This window comes from Salmo salar, chromosome ssa19, assembly GCF_905237065.1.
Source record: "Salmo salar chromosome ssa19, Ssal_v3.1, whole genome shotgun sequence".
Classification (NCBI taxonomy): domain Eukaryota; kingdom Metazoa; phylum Chordata; class Actinopteri; order Salmoniformes; family Salmonidae; genus Salmo; species Salmo salar.
The window spans coordinates 55,762,033-55,785,812 of NC_059460.1; the positions used below are offsets into that span (position 1 = coordinate 55,762,033).

Genomic DNA, 23,780 nt, shown 5'->3' on the forward strand with positions numbered 1-23,780 from the left:
TACAACTTGCCAATGGTGCCTTAGGCCCCTAATGGGGTATATATGGTCGCCAAGGGAGCAACATGCTGTCTTTCACTCTGCATGTCATTCTTCATCTCAGGAAGGGTAATGTGATATGGATGGAGAGATCCGTTTACTCTTGGCATGTCTCTCTGCACCTCTCTCTCTACATTGTACAGTTGGGAGATACTGTAGTTTGGCTATGTATGAGACGACTGGTCTGGTGGTTTCCCTTTTAATGAACACAAACAAGCTGTGTCAATATGTCTCCTGTTAAACAGTGTACAATATCAGTAGGTTACGTGCCGTCTTTATTTCAATGCTTTTCTGCAGTTATTCTTGCTAGTTGAGAACAGAAATCGAGAAACTTTCAAATGTAACTATTGTGATAGGTTAGTAGGCTACATTACATGTTTCCTGTGACAAAAACTTTGCGGTCTTCAAGTATCGTACAAAGTTCACACCGAAACGATCCATTCTATCCGCACACTCATAGCATAACGACCATTTTCAATAGCCAAACACGCTAACATGGCGTTAGCCAAGTGCAAACAGCCTTTAAATAACCCCCTGAGCCGTCCCACCTGTATCCCTCCATCATGGCTAAACACTGTGGTCAAGACAGGTTTGACCAACTCAGGGTTAACTTGCTGGAAATTCCACTATGTGAAACTTCATGGCTTTGTGGGGGCAGTGAGTGAGGTGGAAGTGGCTGCTCCTGGTTTGCTCAACGTGGGCCACTGATTTTGCGGCCTTGTAAAGATTTGAGACCTTGAGGCCAATGATCTCCCAGGTCAACCCAGAAACACATGTCCAGACTCAAGACTTGCAGCTGTGGGGGTTCTAGTCAGGGGACTAAGGTACAGTGCATGGTTGGGGTATGATTCAAACAATGTTTTTTCTGAGGTTCCCTTGGGAAAAATAAAGTTATTCTAAGTCAATAGATCAGTGTTATGCGTCTATAGTGGTAGGGTAGGGATTAGGGTCACCCTGTGACATCACTCAGTCTGGTAAAGCACTTACGTGTGAGACATAGTGGAGTGAGGTGTTCCAGTGCTTAAACCACATTCAGTGCTTGTTGTGAGGCCATTGTCACATTTGACTGTTACAGTATAAACCGGGCCAGTATAAACCGGATGCATGCGGTTTTCAGAGGAAATGGAAAGAGACTGTGACGCGGCATCCGCTTTTGGACTTTAAGAAGGTGACACCAATGATGGTGGATAAATTAATATACAGTACCAGTCAAAAGTTTGGATACACCTACTCATTCAAGGGTTTTTCTTTATTTTTACTATTTTCTACATTGTACAATAATAGTGAAGATATCAAAACTATGAAATAACACATATGGAATCATGTAGTAACCAAAAAAATGTTAAACAAATCAAAATATATTTTATATTTGAGATTCTTCAAAGTAGCCACCCTTTGCCTTGATGAAAGCTTTGCACACGCTTGGCATTCTCTCAACCAGCTTCATGAGGAATGCTTTTCCAGCAGTCTTGAAGGAGTTCCCACATATGCAGAGCACTTGTTGGCTGCTTTTCCTTCACTCTGCGGTCCAACTCATCCCAAACCATCTCAATTGGGTTGAGATCGGGTGGTTGCGGAGGCCACGTTATCTGATGCAGCACTCCATCAGCCTGAAAAAAGTTTTTAAAAAGTGAAAGAATATTCAGTTCCGGTCTACTTAACAGGGTGGGTCTCCCATAGACATCAATGCAATAGCAGCTGGGTCTGGTGTATTTAGTTCACTGACTTTCAGTGAACCAGAAAAAAACAGTGTGTGTGTGTGCATGCTTACACCCCTGTGTGTGTGTTCGTGTGTGTGCGTGCGTGTGTGTTTGTGTGTGAGTGTGTGTGTGTCTGTGTAGGCTTATGCACGTGCATGCGTATGCAGGTCTGTGACTGTGTGAAAGAGAAACCAGAGGGGGTTATTCAATGTTCCAGTCATGCGAGGCCTAACATGAACTGTTCCTCAAACATGTCTTTGTTCCGTGTCAGGGGGATAGTGTGTCATTTCCTCCTGTGATGTACAGCACCGTATTAAAACGCACGTATCCTGAACGTGTATTTCCTGTCCGATTAGATGGACCCCTCAAGGCATTGTTGACATTGATCCCAATGATGCATTAATTAATTTCCTGTATCCCCGGCTTTCACTGGACGCATTGTATGCATCCTAAATGGCACCCTATTGCCTATGTAGTGCACTATATAGGGAATAGGGTGCCATTTGGGATGACACCATTGCCTTGTATGCATATCCAAGTGTCTCCTGGAATGTTGTCTAAAATGTCTGACACCATTGTGAAGAGAGATGTTTGACAAGCGGAGTGATGTGAAAAGTGCCTCTGGAAAGAGAAGACTGGAGAAGAATTGAGAGGGGGAAGCCAACAAAATGCTTGGCCAACTCTCCCCTCAGCAACCTAGCATCAGTGGCAGTCAGCTAGCCTGGAGATATCTAGCTGAAATTTGATCTAGACCCCTGTTCAGTGGGTTTATCGAGTTCAAAAAGATCTTTGGCTGGTTTTTGGTTGCAAGAAAACTAGCATTCACAAGAAAACTAGGATTAACCAGAAAACTAGCATTCACCTTCAAATGATGATGTTATTTTGACTATATCCTGTTATAGTTACAGAGTTGTACACTATCTATACACTGCTATCTCTTGTAGTTTTTGAATGAGAAACTGTATTTCAGCCACATGCTGCCACAACAATGACTATTTAGGTGGTTCACCACTAAACACCATTCAACAACGAGGGATCATTCACAAAGTTAATGCAAGTCACTACTGAGTGCATTGATGATGTCATCACATTCATATCTGGAGGAAGTATCATGATTTCAGTGTGCCTTATCTGCATAGGGTCATTCAATTAAATAATGTGAGTGCTTTTGTGTATTTGCAATGTATTAATGAGGTTCAGGACCTTTGCTTCACTGCGATCTGGAAGGAACAAGTCAACTAAGTCAGCATTGATACCTAGTGGATCATAGGAGGTGAATAATGTTGTAGGCATGTTTGTCTGCCGACTAACCATAGTTCCAAAGGCAGCGGGTGTTTCAACTGGCCTGTTTCAACTAAACTGTTTGCCTTGTCAAGACTCATCTAAAAGCTATGTGTGTGTGCACAAAGAATGTGCTAACAGCTAGGTGTGCACACCGTGAATATTCCGCTAGCAATGTGTACCCTCGTGGGTTTGTGTGCGTTCAAAGAAAAGACAGGTATTTGCTGAAAATACATCAATTACAGAGAATATTGTGTTCAAATAGCCCCCCCACACAGAAAATACGTATTCCTTTCTCTCTCTCTCTCTCTCTCTCTCTCTCTCTCTCTCTCTCACACACACACACACACACACACACACACACACACACACACACACACACACACACACACACACACACACACACACACACACACACACACACACACACACACACACACACACAACGTTTCATCTCAAGTGAGGACAGGATGCAGATGTCCCTTTCCAGTTAGGGTAGAGTCGGACTGTGTATTCCTGTAGCTAGCATTTCAGCATTACCGCTCTTTCAAAGCAGTCATTACACCATTACAAAGAGACAAATAGATTTTAAACCTTGTTCTAATGCAAAATCGAATCTGATAATTGAGTCGAGCTGAGTTCAGTATTACTACCCCATTTATTAGTTTAGCAGGTCAAATGACAACATTTTCCAGGAATTGATCTGGTCGTACTGCTCATCTATAGTGTAATTGGTTTATACTTCAAAGCCCACACACTGGTACTGTCACCTTGTTCTTTGTATACACTATCTATCTAGTTGTTGTGTTGTTTGCTGTGTCTTGCTGTGTCATCCGAAAAAATGACACACTGTTTAAAAGCTCAGCTATAGACTAATGTAGCGACCACAGTTACAACTGATAGCTGCCACTAAAATACTAATGTATGGACACATTTCATCTGAATAATTCGCAACTCAAACTCCATAGCCTTTCACAATGGATTTACAATTCTTCCAATGCGCTGTGTACACACACACACACACACACACACACACACACACACACACACACACACACACACACACACACACACACACAATACTATTATTATGTGAATATCCTTACACACACATACAGTGGCAAGAAAAAGTATGTGAACCCTTTGGAAATACCAGGATTTCTGCATAAATTGGTCATAAAATTTGATCTGATCTTCATCTCGGTCACAACAATAGACAAACACAGTCTGTTTAAACTAATAACACACAAACAATGTCTTTATTGAACACACCGTGTAAACATTCACAGTGCAGGGTGGAAAGGAATGTGAACCCTTGGATTTAATAAGTGGTTGACCCTCCTTTGGCAATAAACCAAACGTTTTCTGTAGTTGCGGATCAGACCTGAACAACGGTCAGGAGGAATTTTGGACCATTCCTCTTCACAAAACTGTTTCAGGTCAGCAATATTCATGGGATGTCTATTGTGAACTGATCTCATTTTACATATTAGTCATTTTGCAGACACTCTTATCCAGAGCGACTTACAGTAGTGAATGCATACATTTCATACATTTTTATTTTTTTTGTACTGGCCCCCCGTGGGAATCGAACCCACAACCCTGGTGTTGCACACACCATGCTGGCATTGCAAACACCATGCTCTACCAACTGAGCCACAGGGAAGCCACTTGAGGTCATGCCACAGCATCTCAATTGGGTTGAGGTCAGGACTCTGACTGGGCCACTCCAGAAGGTGTATTTTCTTCTGTTGAAGCCATTCTGTTGTTCATTTACTTCTGTGTTTTGAGGCGTTGTCCTGTTGCATCACTCTACTTCTGTTGAGCTTCAATTGGCGGACAGATAGCCTAACATTCTCCTGCAAAATGTCTTGATAAACTTGGGAATTCATTTTTCCTCCAGGTGCCCTTTTGCGAACTTCAGACGTGCAGCAATGTTTTTTTTGGACAGCAGTGGCTTCTTTTGTGGTGTCCTCCCATGAACACCATTCTTGTTTAGTGTTTTACGTATCGTAGACTCATCAACAGACATGCTAGCATGTTCCAGAGATTTCTGTAAGTCTTTAGCTGACACTCTAGGATTCTTCTTAACCTCATTGAGCATTCTGCGCTGTGCAATTGCAGTCATCTTTCCCTTACGGCCACTCCTAGGGAGAGAAGCAACAGTGCTGAACTTTCTCCCTTCATAGAAAATTTGTCTTACCGTGGACTGATGAACATCAAGGCTTTTAGAGATACTTTTGTAACCCTTTCCAGCTCTATGCAAGTCAACAATTCTTAATCTTATGTCTTTTGAGATCTTTTTTGTTCAAGCCATGGTTCACATTAGGCAATGCTTCTTGTGAATAGCAAACTCAAATTTTGTGAGTGTTTTTTATAGGGCAAGGCAGCTCTAACCAACATCTCCAATCTCGTCTCATTGATTGGACTCCAGGTCAGCTGACTCCTGACTCCAATTAGCTTTTGGGGAAGTCATTAGCCTAGAGGTTCACATACCTTTTCTAACCTACCCTGTGAATGTTAAAATGATGTATTCAATATACAATATACAAAATTCAATCATTTGTGTGTTATTAGTTTAAGCACACAATGTTTGTCTATTGTTGTGACTTAGATGAAGATCAGATCAAATTTGATGACCAATATATGCAGAAATCCAGGTAATTCCAAAGGGTTCACATACGTTTCCTTGCCACTGTATATAATACATAAGGTTCTAATGAAATTTCCATATCAACAATCGAAATGACTGAAAAATGCAGTTCAAAATGTAAAAAAATTCTTGCTTGATAATTCAAATGCATTCAAAGGGATGTTGTCTGTTCTCATGATTCAGCTGTAGCCGAACCTGGAAATTGCAAAGGAAAATGCATTTAGGCCTACCTTCGCTTGGAAATCAAGTCCATTTGTCTGGTGAACCTCTCGTGTCAGCGTTGTAGAAGTCACAGCAGAACCCTCATGTCCATTATTTTATTCTGCATGCACACAGCAGGGAGACACATCCCCAAGTCCTCCTTTGGTTCCATTTTCACACTGACACAAAAAGTCATTCCCATTCCTATTATGTCCACAAAGCAAAAGTAAATGTCCAAGATGTGTAAAAGTCTGTGTAAAAAGTATTAATTGGTAATGACGTTTCAGACAAGTGGACAGTCCAGTACTCAGTGTTCGCCTGCCTGACAGCTAGCAGTGAGGGAGATGGTGGTTGCTTGTCATGTCACGTCTTGTGTGTAGAGCTCCTGTATGTTGCCTCTGTCTGGTCTTAACTTTCATTATAGTTGACGTTCCACTCTTCGAACGCTCCAAATGGCGCGTTACATTATTCCAACTGGGAAAATAGTTTGAGGTGCAATAGTGTCCATTTGTCAGATTGTTTTTGCTAGCTAGCTAGCTTTGTTTAGTTCAAGGGAAGCGAGGGCCACATTATGTAGACACGCCCAAATGTGCACAGCTTACCCCAGGCAATACCCACGCAACATGTTTAGGCAATATGCATGCGCAGAATATGAAAGAGCCTCAATGAAGCTACTTTAAGCTAGGCGAAGCTGCGACGCTTATGCTGACCCTGTCCATTAACAGTGACTGGACTCAGGAACAGCCACGGCATCAACGATTTGAATGGATTTGAATGGCTGGAAAGGAAGGCATGAATGCCCTGGCACCTTCTGGTGCAGTTTTAGCACATTTGGGGATTTTTTGCATAAAAACCACCAGAATCATTGAGAAGAATAATGACTTAAAAAATATATAATTGTATTTCTTATTTGGCTTTTCATAACTGCTTTCTTTATTAGATTATCTCAGGGTAAGTACTTCCTACCCTGCCTACTACCCTGACTGCACATCACTGGTTGTCAATGAACACTGGGTTATCATGTAAACCTCAACGCTATGCGGGCCCTGTAAGCCTGATCTCAGACCTGCTATTGGTCCCATGACGAACAGGTACCCTGGGCTTATCTAGACAGGTGATCAATCACCTGCATATACATGCATGCTCGCACACACACATGCTCACACACACACACACACACGCACGCGCGCACAGGCACAGGCATTAGCACACACCTATGCAATCATGCGTACACACACACACACCCACTCACACTTCCAGGCTCTTCGGGCAGGGTGCCAGTCCAGCTGGGCCGATGGCTATCGTCTATCTCCACCAGACCTGTGTCATACCTTATCACGCCGCTGTTTAGACTAAAGAGAGATGGATGCACCTTGACAGGAACTATGCTCCTTTGTAGACCTGTCTCATTGGCACTGTGTGGAGCCTGGACTTGTCTTTGAAGTATTTTGCAACATTCAGATGAACAGGAGAAATGACCCAGCAATTCAAACTATTTTTGTGGTTGTAGTAGGATCTTCGTCCACAGAACGATGTCTTCTCCCAGGTATTCAAAGGCCGTAAGAAGTTTGATTTGAAGCTGAGTTGGGAGAGAATGGGCAGTGAATGAGATTATATGGCCCCATTCCAACATGTTGTAGGGGGATTGGAAGTGTGTTGGCTTAGGTGTCTGGAAGACAGAGGACTGTTTACCAAAACAAGACACCCTCCACCTTGCTTGTAGTGTCACTTTCTCCTTTGTCTGGCTATGCAGTTCTCTTTCCCCTCTATTCTCCTCTTCCTCTCCCCTCTCATTTTCCCCATCCCCTCCTCTCCTCTCCCCCCGCCCTCTCTCTCTCCATTCTCTCTCTCACCTTTCTCCTCTCTCTTTCTCTCTGTCTCTCCCCTCTCTTCTCGACCCCTCTTTCCTTTCTCCCTCCTCCCTCCTCTGTTCTATGATGACACCTTGTCTCATGCAAGTCTGGCATAGAATGGTCATTTATGCCTCAGCAACTCTTTGTGGAAAAGGTTATCGCGTTATTTCAACCGTTTTGATAAGAATATGATTCATTCAGACACTCCTCCTCTTTCCAACTTCTTTTACTCGAAAGGGTTCAATCTGAGTCGTGGAGGTTCGGCTTTGCAGCATGATTGACATGTAAAGGCAGCATTCCTGCTTCAGCAGAGACTGTATCACAGTAAACGCTGCATATGTCGGCTCAATCTGAAATGACCTTACCATTTCTATCGCGGAATCCGTAATACAGATTGCATAGAGCCCTACATTTCAAGAATGCAGAGGTGACGCACCTTGTGGTCTACATTAAATGTTTGGTTAAGGAAGGCCAGAGGGGCACATTTCAACATGTCCTTTGAGTTGGAATGCAGCTCCAACCTCCTTGTTCCTGATCCAGAGAGAGAGTTGAGACTGTTTATTAAAAGGTGATGAGCAGAGTGGGAAATATGGGTGGCCATATTGTTTCATTTTGAATAAGCAAGAGAATATCAGTGAGTGAAGGTCAAGAATAGACAACATGCCATTGTTTTTGAGCTCGGCTGCTTACAGAATACAGTGGGTTTTATATTGCGAGACTTTGAGGGTTGTGTGTAATCTATCACCGATAAGGATAGCTACAATAATATCACAACATGCTCATGAGGAGACTATTTTTTTACTTTTTTTACAAACAATGTTTTCAGGTTCTCACATTTCTTTAATGTAGCCTATTCCTTAAAGATGGAAGGGGAAACCGGCCCATCGGTCGCCCAGTGGTTATGAAACAGAGGAGACGAGAGGAGCATCCATCATCGTAGTAAAAAAGGATCGTAATACAAACTCTGCTGTTCTATCGCATGTGCAATGATGTCCGGGGGGGGGGGGGTGTTTGTTGTTTGAAGTAACATCTTTGTTGTTGTAATATCGCTAAAAGGACAAGCAACTTTCATTAAATGCAACCGATTAGTAACTCTATTTAACTTTTCTCTGTGTTGTCTAAGGGGACTTTCAAAAACATGTCCACATCACTGGAGGCTGCTGAGGGGAGGACGGCTCATAATAATGGCTGGAACAGAGTGAATGGAACGGCATGAAACACATAGAAACCACCTGTTTGATACCATTTCACCTATCTGCTCCAGCCATTACCACGAGCCTGTCCTCCCCAAGTAAGGTGCCACCAACCTCTTGTGGTTTACATGTGAGAATTGTTATGGGTGAGAAGTCTGTCTAGCAGCAGGGTTGAATTGCCAAAATAAACAAAAGGTGACCCACGTGCTGCAGTACTGGAGATGAGGGCTAGTGAGGACATTCCGTTTTGTGGGGACGTGTCTGTGAATGAGGTCAAACTGATCCAGTATTGTTCAGTAGTGTGCTATTCCAGCAGTTCACTGGCCCTAACTTCCCATTGCCCAGATTAGCAGTTAGTGAACTCAGTGCCCCAATTCCTCACAGCTTTGGACAACAATAATGAATCCAGTGTTTTGTGTATTGTTTTGTTTACTTTCTCAAAATGAGCAAAGGTCAGCCTGGTTCCTACTTTGCCTACTGTTTTATATTGTCACCTGGGTATTGTCGAGGTCGGCTAATCCATGTAAATGGTGTTGAGTTTTCCCACAGGAATAGCACGCCCATTATTTTACATTTATAAAGGACTTAGACTTTATCCATAAGTCCTTGTGTTCACCCTTGGTGTGACTTTTCAGTTGAATATCTCCTTGGGTGGCCTTGTCTCAAGATTTAGCAGCCAGACATATATTCAAACAAGCTACTGCACATTCCAGTGTGTGGACACACACACACACACACACACACACACACACACACACACACACACACACACACACACACACACACACACACACACAACCCTGTTGCTGCATAGTGGGCCTCTCCTCTCCTTCCTTTAAACCTAGTGCTGGGTCCTACTACAGCATATCTGTCTGGTCCCGGTCCTGCGACTGTCTGTGGAATCTCAGATACAGCCAGGCTACTGAGTGACCACCAGAGCCAAAGTCTCTCTGCCTCCCTAAGGAGCCTACAGTGTGTGAGAACACTTGTCGTAAGTCCCAGTAAGAGGCACAGTATCGAGCACAGTGTGCAGACCTGGGTCACATTGGCCCTGGTTGTCATCACCCAGGCAAGGTAATTCATTAATGGCTGATAATGCACATTGGGAGAAAGGAGGGATAATTGGCTCCCGTCGCTGTTTCAGATGAGGCAGGGGTTGCTGTTGTAGCTGGAGTATGTCAGAGCCATGTTCTTGGGAGAGGGGATGCCAGTACTTCCTGTAATGGTTGGGCGTAGGATACCCTTGCACCAGTAATCTGTCTTTATATCTCTTTCAGGGCCATGTTTATTGTATAGTCTTATGTGGGCTGAATTACCTTGGTCCATTTAGTAGTGGGAGACTTCTGTTCATTGTCACTGTATGACATGAGACAGGAGGTTTCCCCTACTCAGGTCACATGACCAGGAAAAACACCTTGACCGGTGTATGACATAGTATAGTTATGTTATGTGTAGACTGCTGTTAGTGTTCACCTTTCTAATGGGGTCCTATATGGCTCAGTTGGTAAAGCGTGGTCTTTGTAATGCCTGGATTCTGGGTTCAATTCCCAGGGCCACCTACAGCTAAAATGTGTTCACACATAACTGTAAGTTACTTTGGATAAAAGCTTCTGGGAAATGGCATATGTTATTATTGATAAACAGTAAGGTTGCCTGATGTGGGAGTGTGAGAAGGTCGGCTGGCCGTCGTGTTAAGTGAATAAACACTGAGGCCTTTGTAGGACTGGTGGTGCCAGGCACACGGTCCACAATCTCCACTTTATACACACAAACCACCCCTTAATGTTTTCACCAGTAAGACGCACAGTATGACTCGCAAGGTGAACTGTATGTTATCTGACTCATTTTTTATCACGTCTGGACGTCTTTGAAATATTCACCTGGACTATCTCACCCTCCCTTCAAATGCCTATACCTCAAATTAAATCCTGCCACTCCCCTCAAAAGCTTAAGACATTTACTTTGAAACTCTCTTTGTATTTCTCAACATAGAGCACTCTCCTTGAATGTAGGCTGTGTTCCTTCTTGGATGGCTCCTATCTCTCCACTAAGTGCAATGTATTTACTTTTACTTCTCAGTGAGGTATGAAGCCTGATATTTACATGGGTGTGAGACTTGATATTTACATGGGTATGAGACTTGATATTAACACGGGTGTGAGACTTGATATTTACATGGGTATGAGACTTGATATTAACACGGGTGTGAGACTTGATATTAACATGGGTATGAGACTTGATATTTACATGGGTATGAGACTTGATATTTACATGGGTGTGAGACTTGATATTAACACGGGTGTGAGACTTGAGTTTTAACTCAAGGCACCAAAAACTCTCGACACACTTCCCGTTGAAGTCAGCGAGTTGTGCCAATAACACGACCCAATGTCACAGTCATACGGTAAACACTTTGTGAAGGTTGATTTTGGAATATGAACAGTCCTGTGCTAATTCAAAGTAAAATTCAGCAATGGAGTAGTACATTTTGACCATTGAGCTGGGACTGTTCACAACAGACCATAGTCCCCCCTCAGTGCTTTATTTCTTCATTGACAACATTGATTCATTGTTAGCATCTTAGCTAATCGCTAACCATATTTCATACAAATGTATCTCATGCTTACATACTTACTTAATTTATACAAATTAGGTTTGATAAATTGTGTGCTGACTGTGAATGCTGCGGCTAGCCACAGGGTCAGTTCCCTTGTAGATAACGCTGGCTGCTTCACAGCTTTTTTACCCTGGTGCTAATGTTGTGGCTGTCCGGGTGAGTGAAGAAAAAGACAGGGTTGGCTCCCTAAGCTGCTGTCTGTTGCGTCCAGACTTGTACCATGGTTCACGCTTTGGCTCCCCCACACTCTGATCTCCTCCCTCTGAGAAATTTTAAAGGTCATGTGGTTGCTCTCGCTCAGCCCAGAGGCTTTGTGGGTGGTTGTGGGGAAGACATGGTCAGGGTGGGCTAGAGAAGGCTGACCAAATCATTAAGAGAGGTCAAACATCTCCAGCTACGGGTCCCAAGTTGTTATACAAGATGAACAATAACTGTTTTGCTGTATCAAATAGTTTCTGTATCAAATAGTTCCGACTTCCTAGAGTGATAGTTCCTAATCGTGAATATCCATGAATTATAGCTCCTGTCATGAATGCCTATGTTCCCTATGTTGATATACAGTAGGCTATATTATAAACCTGACAGATTTTATGGCTCTGTTATATATGTCTCTGTCTGTCTGTCTGTCTGTCTGTCTGTCTGCTGTCTGTCTGTCTGTCTGTCTGTCTGTCTGTCTGTCTGTCTGTCTGTCTGTCTGTCTGTCTGTCTGTCTGTCTGTCTGTCTGTCTGTCTGTCTGTCTGTCTGTCTGTCTGTCTGTCTGTCTGTCTGTCTGTCTGTCTGTCTGTCTGTCTGTCTGTCTGTCTGTCTGTACTCAGTCTCCTGTCAGGAGCACCCAAGGAGAAAGCCCTGGCTCTGAGGAACGTCAATGAGACGGGCGCCATCTACTCCTGCCCTGTCACCACAGAGCTTAACGACTGCGAAAGGATGGACTTGGTCAGCTCTAGTAAGTACTGGCACTCTCACTATCACTACAGTGTCCTCTCTATATGAAAGGGTTCTCCTGGTTGAATGGGTGACATGGGGCTTGGTTGGGAGGTTCTTTAGGTGGTTAGATAAGGATGTGTTTGTTAGAACCACTGAATTATGCTTTGTATGTCATGTGTTACTGTGAAGACTGGGTTCACTCACCTGAGTAGGGATTCACCCTTGAGTGGAATTTTATATGGAATTTGCAAAATTGCAAAAACAATCCATACAAACTTGCAAAGCATTTATTGTCAGTTTCTGACACTGCTCTGTATCTAAAATAATACATTTAAAAGACACTGTAGGATAGCCTGTATTTGATATCAAGGTCTAGCTATCTCATACTTATTCCAGACCAAGCAGAATACCTCCAAAGGTAGACTCATCAAACTATCAAATTAGACAAATTTCCCCCGCTTCCCAAACCCTTAACTCTGCCCTGATTTGCTAAGCCCAACCAGCAGGTATTAACCTCTGTCATCTCTGAAAGACATGCTCCAAGTAGGAACATATTGAATAAGTCTTAATTAAAGGATATGGTAGACTGACTCACCTAGGAGGTAATTATAGCCTCAGAGGCTGAAAGTAAGAATGATAATGCACTTTTGATGTTAGTCAGTCTCTGTACATTTTTGTGGTTTCCACTTGTTCAGTCTTGATCCACATTGGATGAGACTGCTGCTGTTTTGTTGCTAGGTGTCTTACTTTCATGATGAACATCCTGTTGTTATATTTTGGGGTTTGTTCAGTTGGAACCTTAAGTTTCAAATAACAGTCAGACATTGTCATATGTATATGTCTGCTCTGTTGCCACTTTTCATGGAAGTGTAAAAAATACATGATTCATTCTTTGTCATTGAGGTAACCAGTAACTTTGTATTGATCACTTCTGATGTGACTATACAGTCATGATAATTAACAGTCGCAGAAGACAACAGTTCACAGATTTATGTTTCTATTTAAGATAAAGCATGCCCTTTAAAGCAATGAGTGTGATGTGTGTCTCCCACAGCGGACTCGTCTGAGATGGTGGAGGGGATGTGGCTCGGAGTGACTGTGGCCAGCCAGAGAGACCTGCCAGGGGGTCGAGTGCTGGTGAGAGTGGGACAACACCCTCTGGTTCTCTTTCCTCACTGAACGTGGACCGTCTCCTATCTTGAGATACTAGATGCTTATAACAAAACATTTCACACAGATCTGTCTTTGACAGTGACATCAGTTCATGATTTATGCCAAAGTTTGAGTTATGGACATCAAGTTTGTTCCTGATAAGGCTAGCCATAAGGTCAAGATAAGGTCAATTTAAGACCATAGATAAAGCATAGGCTTAGACACTAGATACGATACAATATACGATACGATATACTTTATTGTCCATTGCGAAATCTACATACAAATACACAAACACAATACACTATATACATGCAGTATGAAAAACACTGGTAAGTTAGTACATACTGTAGGTCACATATTCAGAGTCTCTGGCCTGCTGTTTGACCATGTATAGGGTTTGCATATGTTCTGTGTCCCAGTGTTCAGCTGCACTGACAGTTCAGGATTCACTACAGTGATATGGCCACAAGGTATGGGAAGAAAAGGTTGTTGTTTCGTCAATAAAGACATAATATTAAATACAAAAACGATGTTTTAATTTACATGTAAAGACAGGAAAATTCAAATGAGCAGCCCTACCCTACATTTGACATAGGTACTAAGGTTTTACAGCAAACTCATCTTATTACACCTGCTACTGTAAAACATGTCAAATTTACTCAATTATACCACTACTAGAACAAAATAGAACTCCTGCGTTGTGATGTCTAATCCGTGTCCAGGCTTGTGGGCACCGCTACGTGAAGGTGGTGCGGGGGGGCGCGGAGGAGCAGCGGCGGATGGTGGGGAAGTGCTACGTCAGGGGCAATGACCTGACCTTCGACCCCAACGACGAGTGGCAGGCCTACAGCTACGAGGTGTGCAACCCCAACTTTGACATGGAGCTGGAGGGCTTGTGCAACATGGGCATCTCGGGGGGCATGACCGACACGGACGTCTACATCGGCTCTGTGGGCAGCTACGTGTGGCAAGGTGGGCACCAAAAGGAGTTAAAGCCTCAAGACTTCTTCTGCACAGCCTGGTCTCGTAGACTAGACATAGCATAGTAAACAAGGCTTCTTCTGGAAGCTTTTCTGGAAGGTCATGGCTTAAAAGTTCATGTGAAACTGTATTGTTCTCTTTTGTCTTTGTTACCTAGGCAATGTTCATGTAACGTGGAGAGACCCTGATCCAGGAAACTCGTGGGACTCAAGTGACAAAGACTTTGGGCAACTGAACAGACGATACAGCTACATGGGTATATCAGTGACCTGGCTAGTAGAGCCATTTCTGGATTAACAGGGTAGACTAGGAAGCCTACTGTAAGGGAGTGTCTCGTGCTCTTCCATTTCAAAACGCTCTCAAACATAACCGCTCCCCCATTTAGAAAGACAAACATCTCTTTGAACATATGAATTGAAAGAGAACTAGAAAGAGGAACTACCGATGCTATCTAGATGGCGGCGCTCCGTTTAGCATAGTGGCAACTGTATCACAGGAAGTTACCTTTGACCTTTGTGTAGAATGATTTAAGGGCAATGATTAGCCCTACCTACCATAAATGGTACTGTAACATAGTTACAACATTGTTTTAATGTTGTTTTTAACACCACAGGTTACTCTGTCAATGAGGACAAGAAGCTGCTGAGTCAAGACTACTTCACGGTAGTGACGGGGTCTCCCAGAGATGAATCCAAGGGCTCAGTGATGCTGGCTAAGAAGGGCAACACAGCGCTGGTGACCGAGTTCATCATCCCAGGAGAACAAGTGGGCTCGTACTTTGGGAACAGCCTAGCTGTCACCGACCTCAACAATGACAAGTATGTCATCACTGTCCATAGGAAATCCCCAGCTTTAGTGCGTCTCTCAGTGTGCCATATGCCAAAAGCTTGATTATCTAGAACAAAACAATAGCAAACTCAGAGGCAAAAGAATAGCATATGCTAATCTTTTGAGAATAGTATTGAGAACCGTTTGTTATTCTTTTGATACGGGATTGATTGAGTTTGAATTACACTGCTCAAAAAAATAAAGGGAACACTTAAACAACACAATGAAACTCCAAGTCAATCACACTTCTGTGAAATCAAACTGTCCACTTAGGAAGCAACACTGATTGACAATACATTTCACATGCTGTTGTGCAAATGGAATAGACAACAGGTGGAAATTATTGGCAATTAGCAAGACACCCCCAATAAAGGAGTGGTTCTGCAGGTGGACCACAGACCACTTCTCAGTTCCTATGCTTCCTGGCTGATGTTTTGGTCACTTTTGAATGCTGGCGGTGCTTTCACTCTAGTGGTAGCATGAGACGGAGTCTACAACCCACACAAGTGGCTCAGGTAGTGCAGCTCATCCAGGATGGCACATCAATGCGAGCTGTGGCAAGAAGGTTTGCTGTGTCTGTCAGTGTAGTGTCCAGAGCATGGAGGTGCTACCAGGAGACAGGCCAGTACATCAGGAGACGTGGAGGAGGCCGTAGGAGGGCAACAACCCAGCAGCAGGACCGCTACCTCCGCCTTTGTGCAAGGAGGAGCAGGAGGAGTACTGCCAGAGCCCTGCAAAATGACCTCCAGCAGGCCACAAATGTGCATGTGTCTGCTCAAACGGTCAGAAACAGACTCCATGAGGGTGGTATGAGGGCCCGACGTCCACAGATGGAGGTTGTGCTTACAGCCCAACACCGTGCAGGACGTTTGGCATTTGCCAGAGAACACCAAGATTGGCAAATTCGCCACTGGCGCCCTGTGCTCTTCACAGATGAAAGCAGGTTCACACTGAGCACATGTGACAGATGTGACAGAGTCTGAAGACGCCGTGGAGAACGTTCTGCTGCCTGCAACATCCTCCAGCATGACCGGTTTGGCGGTGGGTCAGTCATGGTGTGGGGTGGCATTTCTTTGGGGGGCCGCACAGCCCTCCATGTGCTCGCCAGAGGTAGCCTGACTGCCATTAGGTACCAAGATGAGATCCTCAGACCCCTTGTGAGACCATATGCTGGTGCGGTTGGCCCTGGGTTCCTCCTAATGCAAGACAATGCTAGACCTCATGTGGCTGGAGTGTGTCAGCAGTTCCTGCAAGAGGAAGGCATTGATGCTATGGACTGGCCCGCTCGTTCCCCAGACCTGAATCCAATTGAGCACATCTGGGACATCATGTCTCGCTCCATCCACCAACGCCACGTTGCACCACAGACTGTCCAGGAGTTGGCGGATGCTTTAGTCCAGGTCTGGGAGGAGATCCCTCAGGAGACCATCCGCCACCTCATCAGGAGCATGCCCAGGCGTTGTAGGGAGGTCATACAGGCACGTGGAGGCCACACACACTACTGAGCCTCATTTTGACTTGTTTTAAGGACATTACATCAAAGTTGGATGAGCCTGTAGTGTGGTTTTCCACTTTAATTTTGAGTGTGACTCCAAATCCAGACCTCCATGGGTTGATAAATTGGATTTCCATTGATTATTTTTGTGTGATTTTGTTGTCAGCACATTCAACTATGTAAAGAAAAAAGTATTTCATAAGATTATTTCATTCATTCAGATCTAGGATGTATTTTAGTGTTCCCTTTATTTTTTTGAGCAGTATATATCACTTGATAAAATGCAAATTTACCAATAGCCCATCTGTAGCTTTTACCTCTACTATTTGGAACACACGCTCTACCTGACTGGTGATGCAGAGAATACTGTACTGTAGTGGTTGAATTGGAGAGGCTGTCCTCGTCGTTTCATCACCTCAGATACGGTATCTGACATGACATTATGGCTGAGGCATGTGTGCTCTCTCTTTCTCATAATACATGAATAAAACCTTGAGCATTTGTGTTCATGGTCTGTCAGCATGTCCGAGATTAAGATTATACTGAATAACACATTGTCAAGCAAATATTTTGGCTATACAAAAGACAAGCCAAAAGATATAAAGCATGTCATAGGCTATGTTGCCCTCTCTAAAAGCCAATAAGAATGAAGAATAATGTGGGTAAAATGGTTGGTAAACCGTATAATGATTATGATCCATGTCCTATATGCTACAATGATACAGAATGTGTACGGTTGTGTGTTAATATTTGTGTGGGGTATTTTTTATTTTCACCATCCTAGCTGGAATGACCTGATCGTAGGTGCCCCATTCTACTTTGACCGTCAGAAGGAGGAGGGAGGAGCGGTGTACGTCTTCATGAATGAGAACGGCTCTTTCCAGAAGACACCTAGCATGGTACTGAAGGGTCCTACGGCATCTGGTTTTGGATTCGCCGTGGCAGCCATTGGCGACGTCAACCAAGATGGATTCCAAGGTAGGCCTACCATAACGGGTAACCTTTTGGGCCTTGTTCAAATTCCTTAAAAGGGCATAATTCCTTCCTCCTTTACTTGAAGTAATCACTGATTTCACATGATTGGACAGGTGAACGCAAGTGCTCCACCACGTGGCTTTCACCTGTCTGGTCAATTCTAATCAGTGATTTCTACAAAGAGGGGAGGAGGAAAGATGCACTTTTAAAGAATTTGAACAGTGCGGAACTGTACCGCAATGAGGACGAACAAGAGGAAGAGGATCATGGTTAACTTCCTGATCCAAGCTCAGACTCTTATTGTTGGATGTGCCTTGTTAAATGTTACAGTCTCACCGATATCATAGAGGGAAATACCAATGGTGTAATCAGACAGGTCACAAATGGGTTATCCGGGATCCTTGGGAAGTCCCTACCCTAAACCTAACCTTAACCGTAACCCTTACCTAACCCTAACCTTAACCCTTACCTAAACCATTTCAAATGACTTAAATGGGGTGACGTCAGAGTTGGACATCCCAAGGATTTCAGATAGCAAGGAACGTCACAAATGGCTTTGCAGGCCATTAAAATCATTTCTACTGTCATGATGCTGTCACCTAGTGGCGAAATACAGCGAGCACAAGGGCTTACACTGGAACTATAGGCAGAGATCTGTAAATAATGATGAGATGCTCATGTCTCCGCCCTAACAATGGGAGTCGTTTTCCAAAAGGCGGGAAGGCAGGCGACAAGCTTAGGTCCAAAAGAAGCTCATAGAAACACATTTTGGGAGAGTAAAAGCTCTCGCTTTGCCTCTTCCTCTCTGCTCTCGCTCTGTTCTCTGCCTATCAGAGATGGTATTCTACACACTACTTACTTCATGTATTATATGCATCAAATATACAGATTATTAATTGTTTGAGCAAACTTAATTGGTCATTTTCAAAATGTATGATCATGTATTTCCAATGCCTATATTTCCTCTATAGACTTTGCAGTAGGAGCCCCATTCCATGAGACTGGGAATGTCTACATCTGGATGGGAAGCAAGAAGGGAATCTCTGAGGAGCCTAGTCAGGTACACACTGGCATACTTAGCATCAGGCAGAAGAGGCAATTGCCTCGGGCCTCACATCATCATGGGGCCTCGTGAGCTGAGCATTAAAAAAAAGTATATAATTGTATATATAATAAATAATCTGCCCTTTTAAACTAGAGATATCTGTTTTTTGCATGGTCCGCGTCTCAATGTCGGCCTTCCGCATCTATGGTGGAAGGTGGCAGAGCTACAGCGGTGTTTGTTAGACTAGGCGACATCCTTAAAATTCTTCTCACAAAAACATCGGTAAAGTCTGAATGGTTTGGGCTACATGCGGTTTGGGCTACCCCTCTATGGAAATATGAGATTCTCACGAACACGGTGGTGTTGTCCGTTTTGCTCTATGACCCCCACAAGTGTCACGGAACTTGAATGGAAGTGAAGTGCCAAAAAATCTATGGAAGTGAATAGGGCATTTTCACTTAAAAAGTATACGGGTAAAAATGCTTTATTTATTTTCCTGATTCATTTATTTTCCTGATTTATTTTGGCCATCCTATATATCTCAGATACAGACATTTCAAAACATACTTCCTTTTGATTACATTTCTGGCTATCTTTTTTTCCATAGATGAATCTGTTATTCACTGCGTTTCTATGGGCTAATAGCAGCAAGGTCAAATAATGTTTTTAGATCTTTTTTGGGATACCTGCAGGGGTCCTAAAATTCAAAATCAAATAGCTAAATGATCCTTGGTATGACCATCTTAAAGCAATTCCATATAGCTTAGTAGAAACCTAGCCTCGGGCCCTTAGACTCTCTAGGAAGATACGATATGCATTTCTGTAGTAAAAACACAGGTGCTGCTGATAATACTGCCCTCATCGTTGAGGCAGAGGGCATATATGTGTAGCCCATGTATCTGATGCGCTCGAGCCAAAAAGAGTATGGCATGTCATACTCTTTTTGTCCAGACAGCATCAGATACATGGGCTACATATAGTAAAACAGAGGGGCGCTGTTTCGCTCGCTCCGATGCTTTCTCCAATGAGATAGTTTCAGCCATTTGCGAATTGAAGGAAAGTTGGCGGGTGCACAGTTCGGATGCTGGAATTATTTTGAATGAACGTGCGAAGGTAACCTACTTTTTGAAGTGATTTGTTTGACAATCAGATAAAAACAGGTACATTAGACTGGTTTGATTCATTTTATAGATGAATAGTTCATAGTTCATTAATATTCCCCCAGTAATGCACAATACATTATCTGCTATGAAGCCAAAAGGATGGGGAGAACAGAGTTGAATGCAGGGAAATGGGAGAAAGATACTGTATCGTAACCTATGTAGTTTTGTAACGTGTCCGTGTTGCCCCTTATAGGTTATTGAGGGGAAGTCAGTGGGTAGTGGTGGGTTCCAGACCTTTGGCTATTCCATCAGTGGAGGTATGGACATGGACGAGAACAGTTACCCTGACCTCCTGGTTGGTTCTCTGGATGACCGCATCGCTCTGCTCAGGTAAGTTGTGGACAATAAAAACAGTATGTATTGAATTGAATTGAATTGAATCAGCTAAAACTGCCATAACAAACTTGGATATATTCATCCAGGATCTTGTTTGTGTCTCACTTTATTTCATCTGTCTCTCCAGCACGTCTTCTCTTGATAGTAATATGTTTCTTTTTGTCTATGTATTCTTATTTTTTGAGTAATCTTTTGACATTGTTCATTTCCAGGGCTCGTCCAGTTATCCATCTCTCTAAGAACTTCACCGTGCTGCCAAAGATTGTAGACCCTAACCTTTGTCCCCGTGGAAACAAATCCTGGTGAGAAAGGTTCCTCTCAGATCACACTGTATTGAAGTAAATTCATGTCAACTGTTATTTTACTAATGTCTCTTCTATGTCTTCTACAGTGTGACTGTGACTGTGTGTTTCTCCTACACACTCAGCAATGGAAACAAAGATTTCAAGAAAAACATCAGTGAGTGGCATTCCCTTTCTAATACGGACTAATGCACTCGCCTTTATATGTATTTGGACAGCACAGGAGGCTGGTGAGGGGAGGTCGGCTCATAATAAGGGCCAGAACGGAGCGAATGAAATGGCATCAAACACATGGAAATCATGTGTTTGATGTATTTGATACCATTCCACCTATTCTGCTCCAGCCGTTACCACGAGCCCGTCCTCCCCAATTAAGTTGCCACCGACCTCCTGTGTTGGATAGTGAAGCTAACGTTTTAAATTTGGCTCTATACCCCAGCATTTTGGATTTGAGATCAAACGTTTCATATGAGGTGACAGTACAGAATGTTACTTTTTATTTGAGGATATTTTCATACTTATCTGTTTTACCGTTTAAAAATGAAAGACCTGCCTCCCGAGTGGTGCAGTGGTCTAAGGCACCGCATCGCAGTGCTAGCTGTGCCACCAGAGATTATGGGTTTGAGCCCAGGCTCTGTTGCAGCCGGCCGCGACCGGGAGGCCCATGGGGCAGTGCACATTTGGCCCAGCGTCGCCCGGGTTGGGGAGGGTTTGGTCGGCAGGGATATCCTTGTCTCATTGTGCACTAGTGACTCCTGTGTTGGGCTGGGTGCAGTGCATGCTGACCAGGTTGCCAGGTGTACGGTGTTTCTTCTGACACATTGGTGCAGCTGGCTTCCGGGTTGAATGTGCATTGTGTCAAGAAGCAGTGTGGCTTGGTTGGGTTGTGTTTCGGAGGACGCATGGCTCTTGACCTTTGCCTCTCCCGAGTCCGTACGGGAGTTGCAGCGATGAGACAACACTGTAACTACCAATTGGGGAGAAAAAGGGGGTACATTTTTTTTATTTTTAAATTAAATCACTTTATGTTTCTAGTCTCCCCATGTGAATAAGTCATGAGTACTTGGACAAATTCACTTACAGTTGTCACAACTGTCCTCGTCCTCAGACGAAACAGAGAAGTCCTCGTCTGAGAAAGTAGACCAATACGCAGCGAAGCTCGTGTTCATCTTAGAATTGAATTAATCAAGAACGTGAACACTATACAAAAACAAGAAACAAAGAAACACGACAGTACAACAGTCTTGCAGGCTATACGAAAAGCAATGCAAAAACAACTACCCACAACCCCAAAGAAAAACACACACCTGTTTATAGGACTCCCAATCAGAGGCAACTAGAAACACCTGCCTCCAATTGAGAGTCCAGCAACCCAACCTACACATAACACAAAACCTCTGCCATGTCCTGACCAAAACTAATACAATTACTCCCTCTGCTGGTCAGGACGTGACAGTACCCCCCCCCCCCCAAAGTTGCAGACCCTGAATGCACCTAAAAGAAAAGACAAAAACCCCCAAACACCAAAAAATATCCCCCTAAACTAAAGGGAGGGAAGGGAGGGTGGCTGCCGTCAACGACGGCACTGTGCTACACCCCCCCTCCCCAACCCACCTATATAGGAGGCGGCTCAGGTGCGGGACGTGGACCTCGCTCCACCTTCGGCATCGCCCACTTGGGTGGCGCCCCTGGCTGCGCCCGGCTGGCGGGCGGCGATGGCTGCGCCGGGCAGACGGGCCACTCCGGCTGACCCGAGCAGACGGGCCACTCCGGCTGGGCCGGAGGACAGGCGGGCCACTCGGGCTGGGCCGGAGGACAGACGGGCCACTCCTGCTGATCCGGGCAGACGGGCCACTCCGGCTGATCCGAGCAGACGGGCCACTCCGGCTGATCCGGGCAGACGGGCCACTCCGGCTGATCCGGGCAGACGGGTCACTCCGGCTGATCCGGGCAGACGGACCACTCTGGCTGATCCGGGCAGACGGGCCACTCTGGCAGCTCCTGACTGGCGGGCAGCTCTGGCGACTCCTGACTGGCGGGCAGCTCTGGCGACTCCTGACTGGCGGGCAGCTCTGGCGACTCCTGACTGGCGGGCAGCTCTGGCGGCCCCAGACTGGCGAGGCTGGGCTGACGCAGTAGATGCCTGATGCGTGGAGCTGGTACAGGACGTGCCAGCCTGGAGACACGCACCTCAAGGCTAGTGCGTGTAGCGGGGAATACTGGACCGTAGAGGCGCACTGGCGGTCTCGAGTGCAGGGTTGGCATCACCCCTTCAGGCTCGATGCTCACTCTTCCCTGGCACATGCGGGGCGCTGGTACTGCGCATGCCGGCCTGAAAATACCAGGCCTCACCACAGCACCTACCCCAAAGCACGGGACCTGTCCAGTCAGTTTATGTCCAAAAAGGGTACGGGGAGCTGGCCTGGGTCTCCAATCTCCCCCCGCCAAACAGCTCTTGTGCCCCCCCAAAAAAATTATTGGGGCTGCCTCTCGGGCTCCCTTACCAGCCATGTTCCCCAGTCCTCGCCAGAATTCCTCCGCTGCTTGGTCCTGGTATGGTGGGTAGTTCTGTCACAACTGTCCTCGTCCTCAGACGAAACAGAGAAGTCCTTGTCTGAGAAAGTAGACCAATACGCAGCGGAGCTCGTGTTCATCTTAGAATTTAATTAATCAAGAACGTGAACAATATACAAAAACAAGAAACAAAGAAACACGACAGTACAACAGTCTTGCAGGCTATACGAAAAGCAATGCAAAAACAACTACCCACAACCCCAAAGAAAAACACACACCTGTTTATAGGACTCCCAATCAGAGGCAACTAGAAACACCTGCCTCCAATTGAGAGTCCAGCAACCCAACCTACACATAACACAAAACCTCTGCCACGTCCTGACCAAAACTAATACAATTACTCCCTCTGCTGGTCAGGACGTGACAACAGTGTAATAAAGTAGCATTTGGTCCCATGACTACATCACGCTTGTGACTCTACAAACTCTTTGGATGCATTTATTGTTTGTTTTGGTTGGGTTTTGGGT

General features: G+C 44.5%; 1 protein-coding gene across 1 annotated transcript in view; it reads left to right on the forward strand.

Moving 5' to 3' along the window:
- Window positions 1-23,780, forward strand: part of itga3b (integrin, alpha 3b) — a 57,649-nt gene that overhangs the window by 17,463 nt on the left and 16,406 nt on the right. The window contains exons 2-11 of the mRNA XM_014159019.2: window positions 12,351-12,478; window positions 13,514-13,596; window positions 14,337-14,586; window positions 14,753-14,851; window positions 15,209-15,413; window positions 17,703-17,896; window positions 18,865-18,953; window positions 20,295-20,431; window positions 20,650-20,739; window positions 20,829-20,896. Coding sequence (XP_014014494.2) covers window positions 12,351-12,478; window positions 13,514-13,596; window positions 14,337-14,586; window positions 14,753-14,851; window positions 15,209-15,413; window positions 17,703-17,896; window positions 18,865-18,953; window positions 20,295-20,431; window positions 20,650-20,739; window positions 20,829-20,896 — 1,343 coding nt within the window. The remainder of the gene's footprint in view (window positions 1-12,350; window positions 12,479-13,513; window positions 13,597-14,336; window positions 14,587-14,752; window positions 14,852-15,208; window positions 15,414-17,702; window positions 17,897-18,864; window positions 18,954-20,294; window positions 20,432-20,649; window positions 20,740-20,828; window positions 20,897-23,780) is intronic.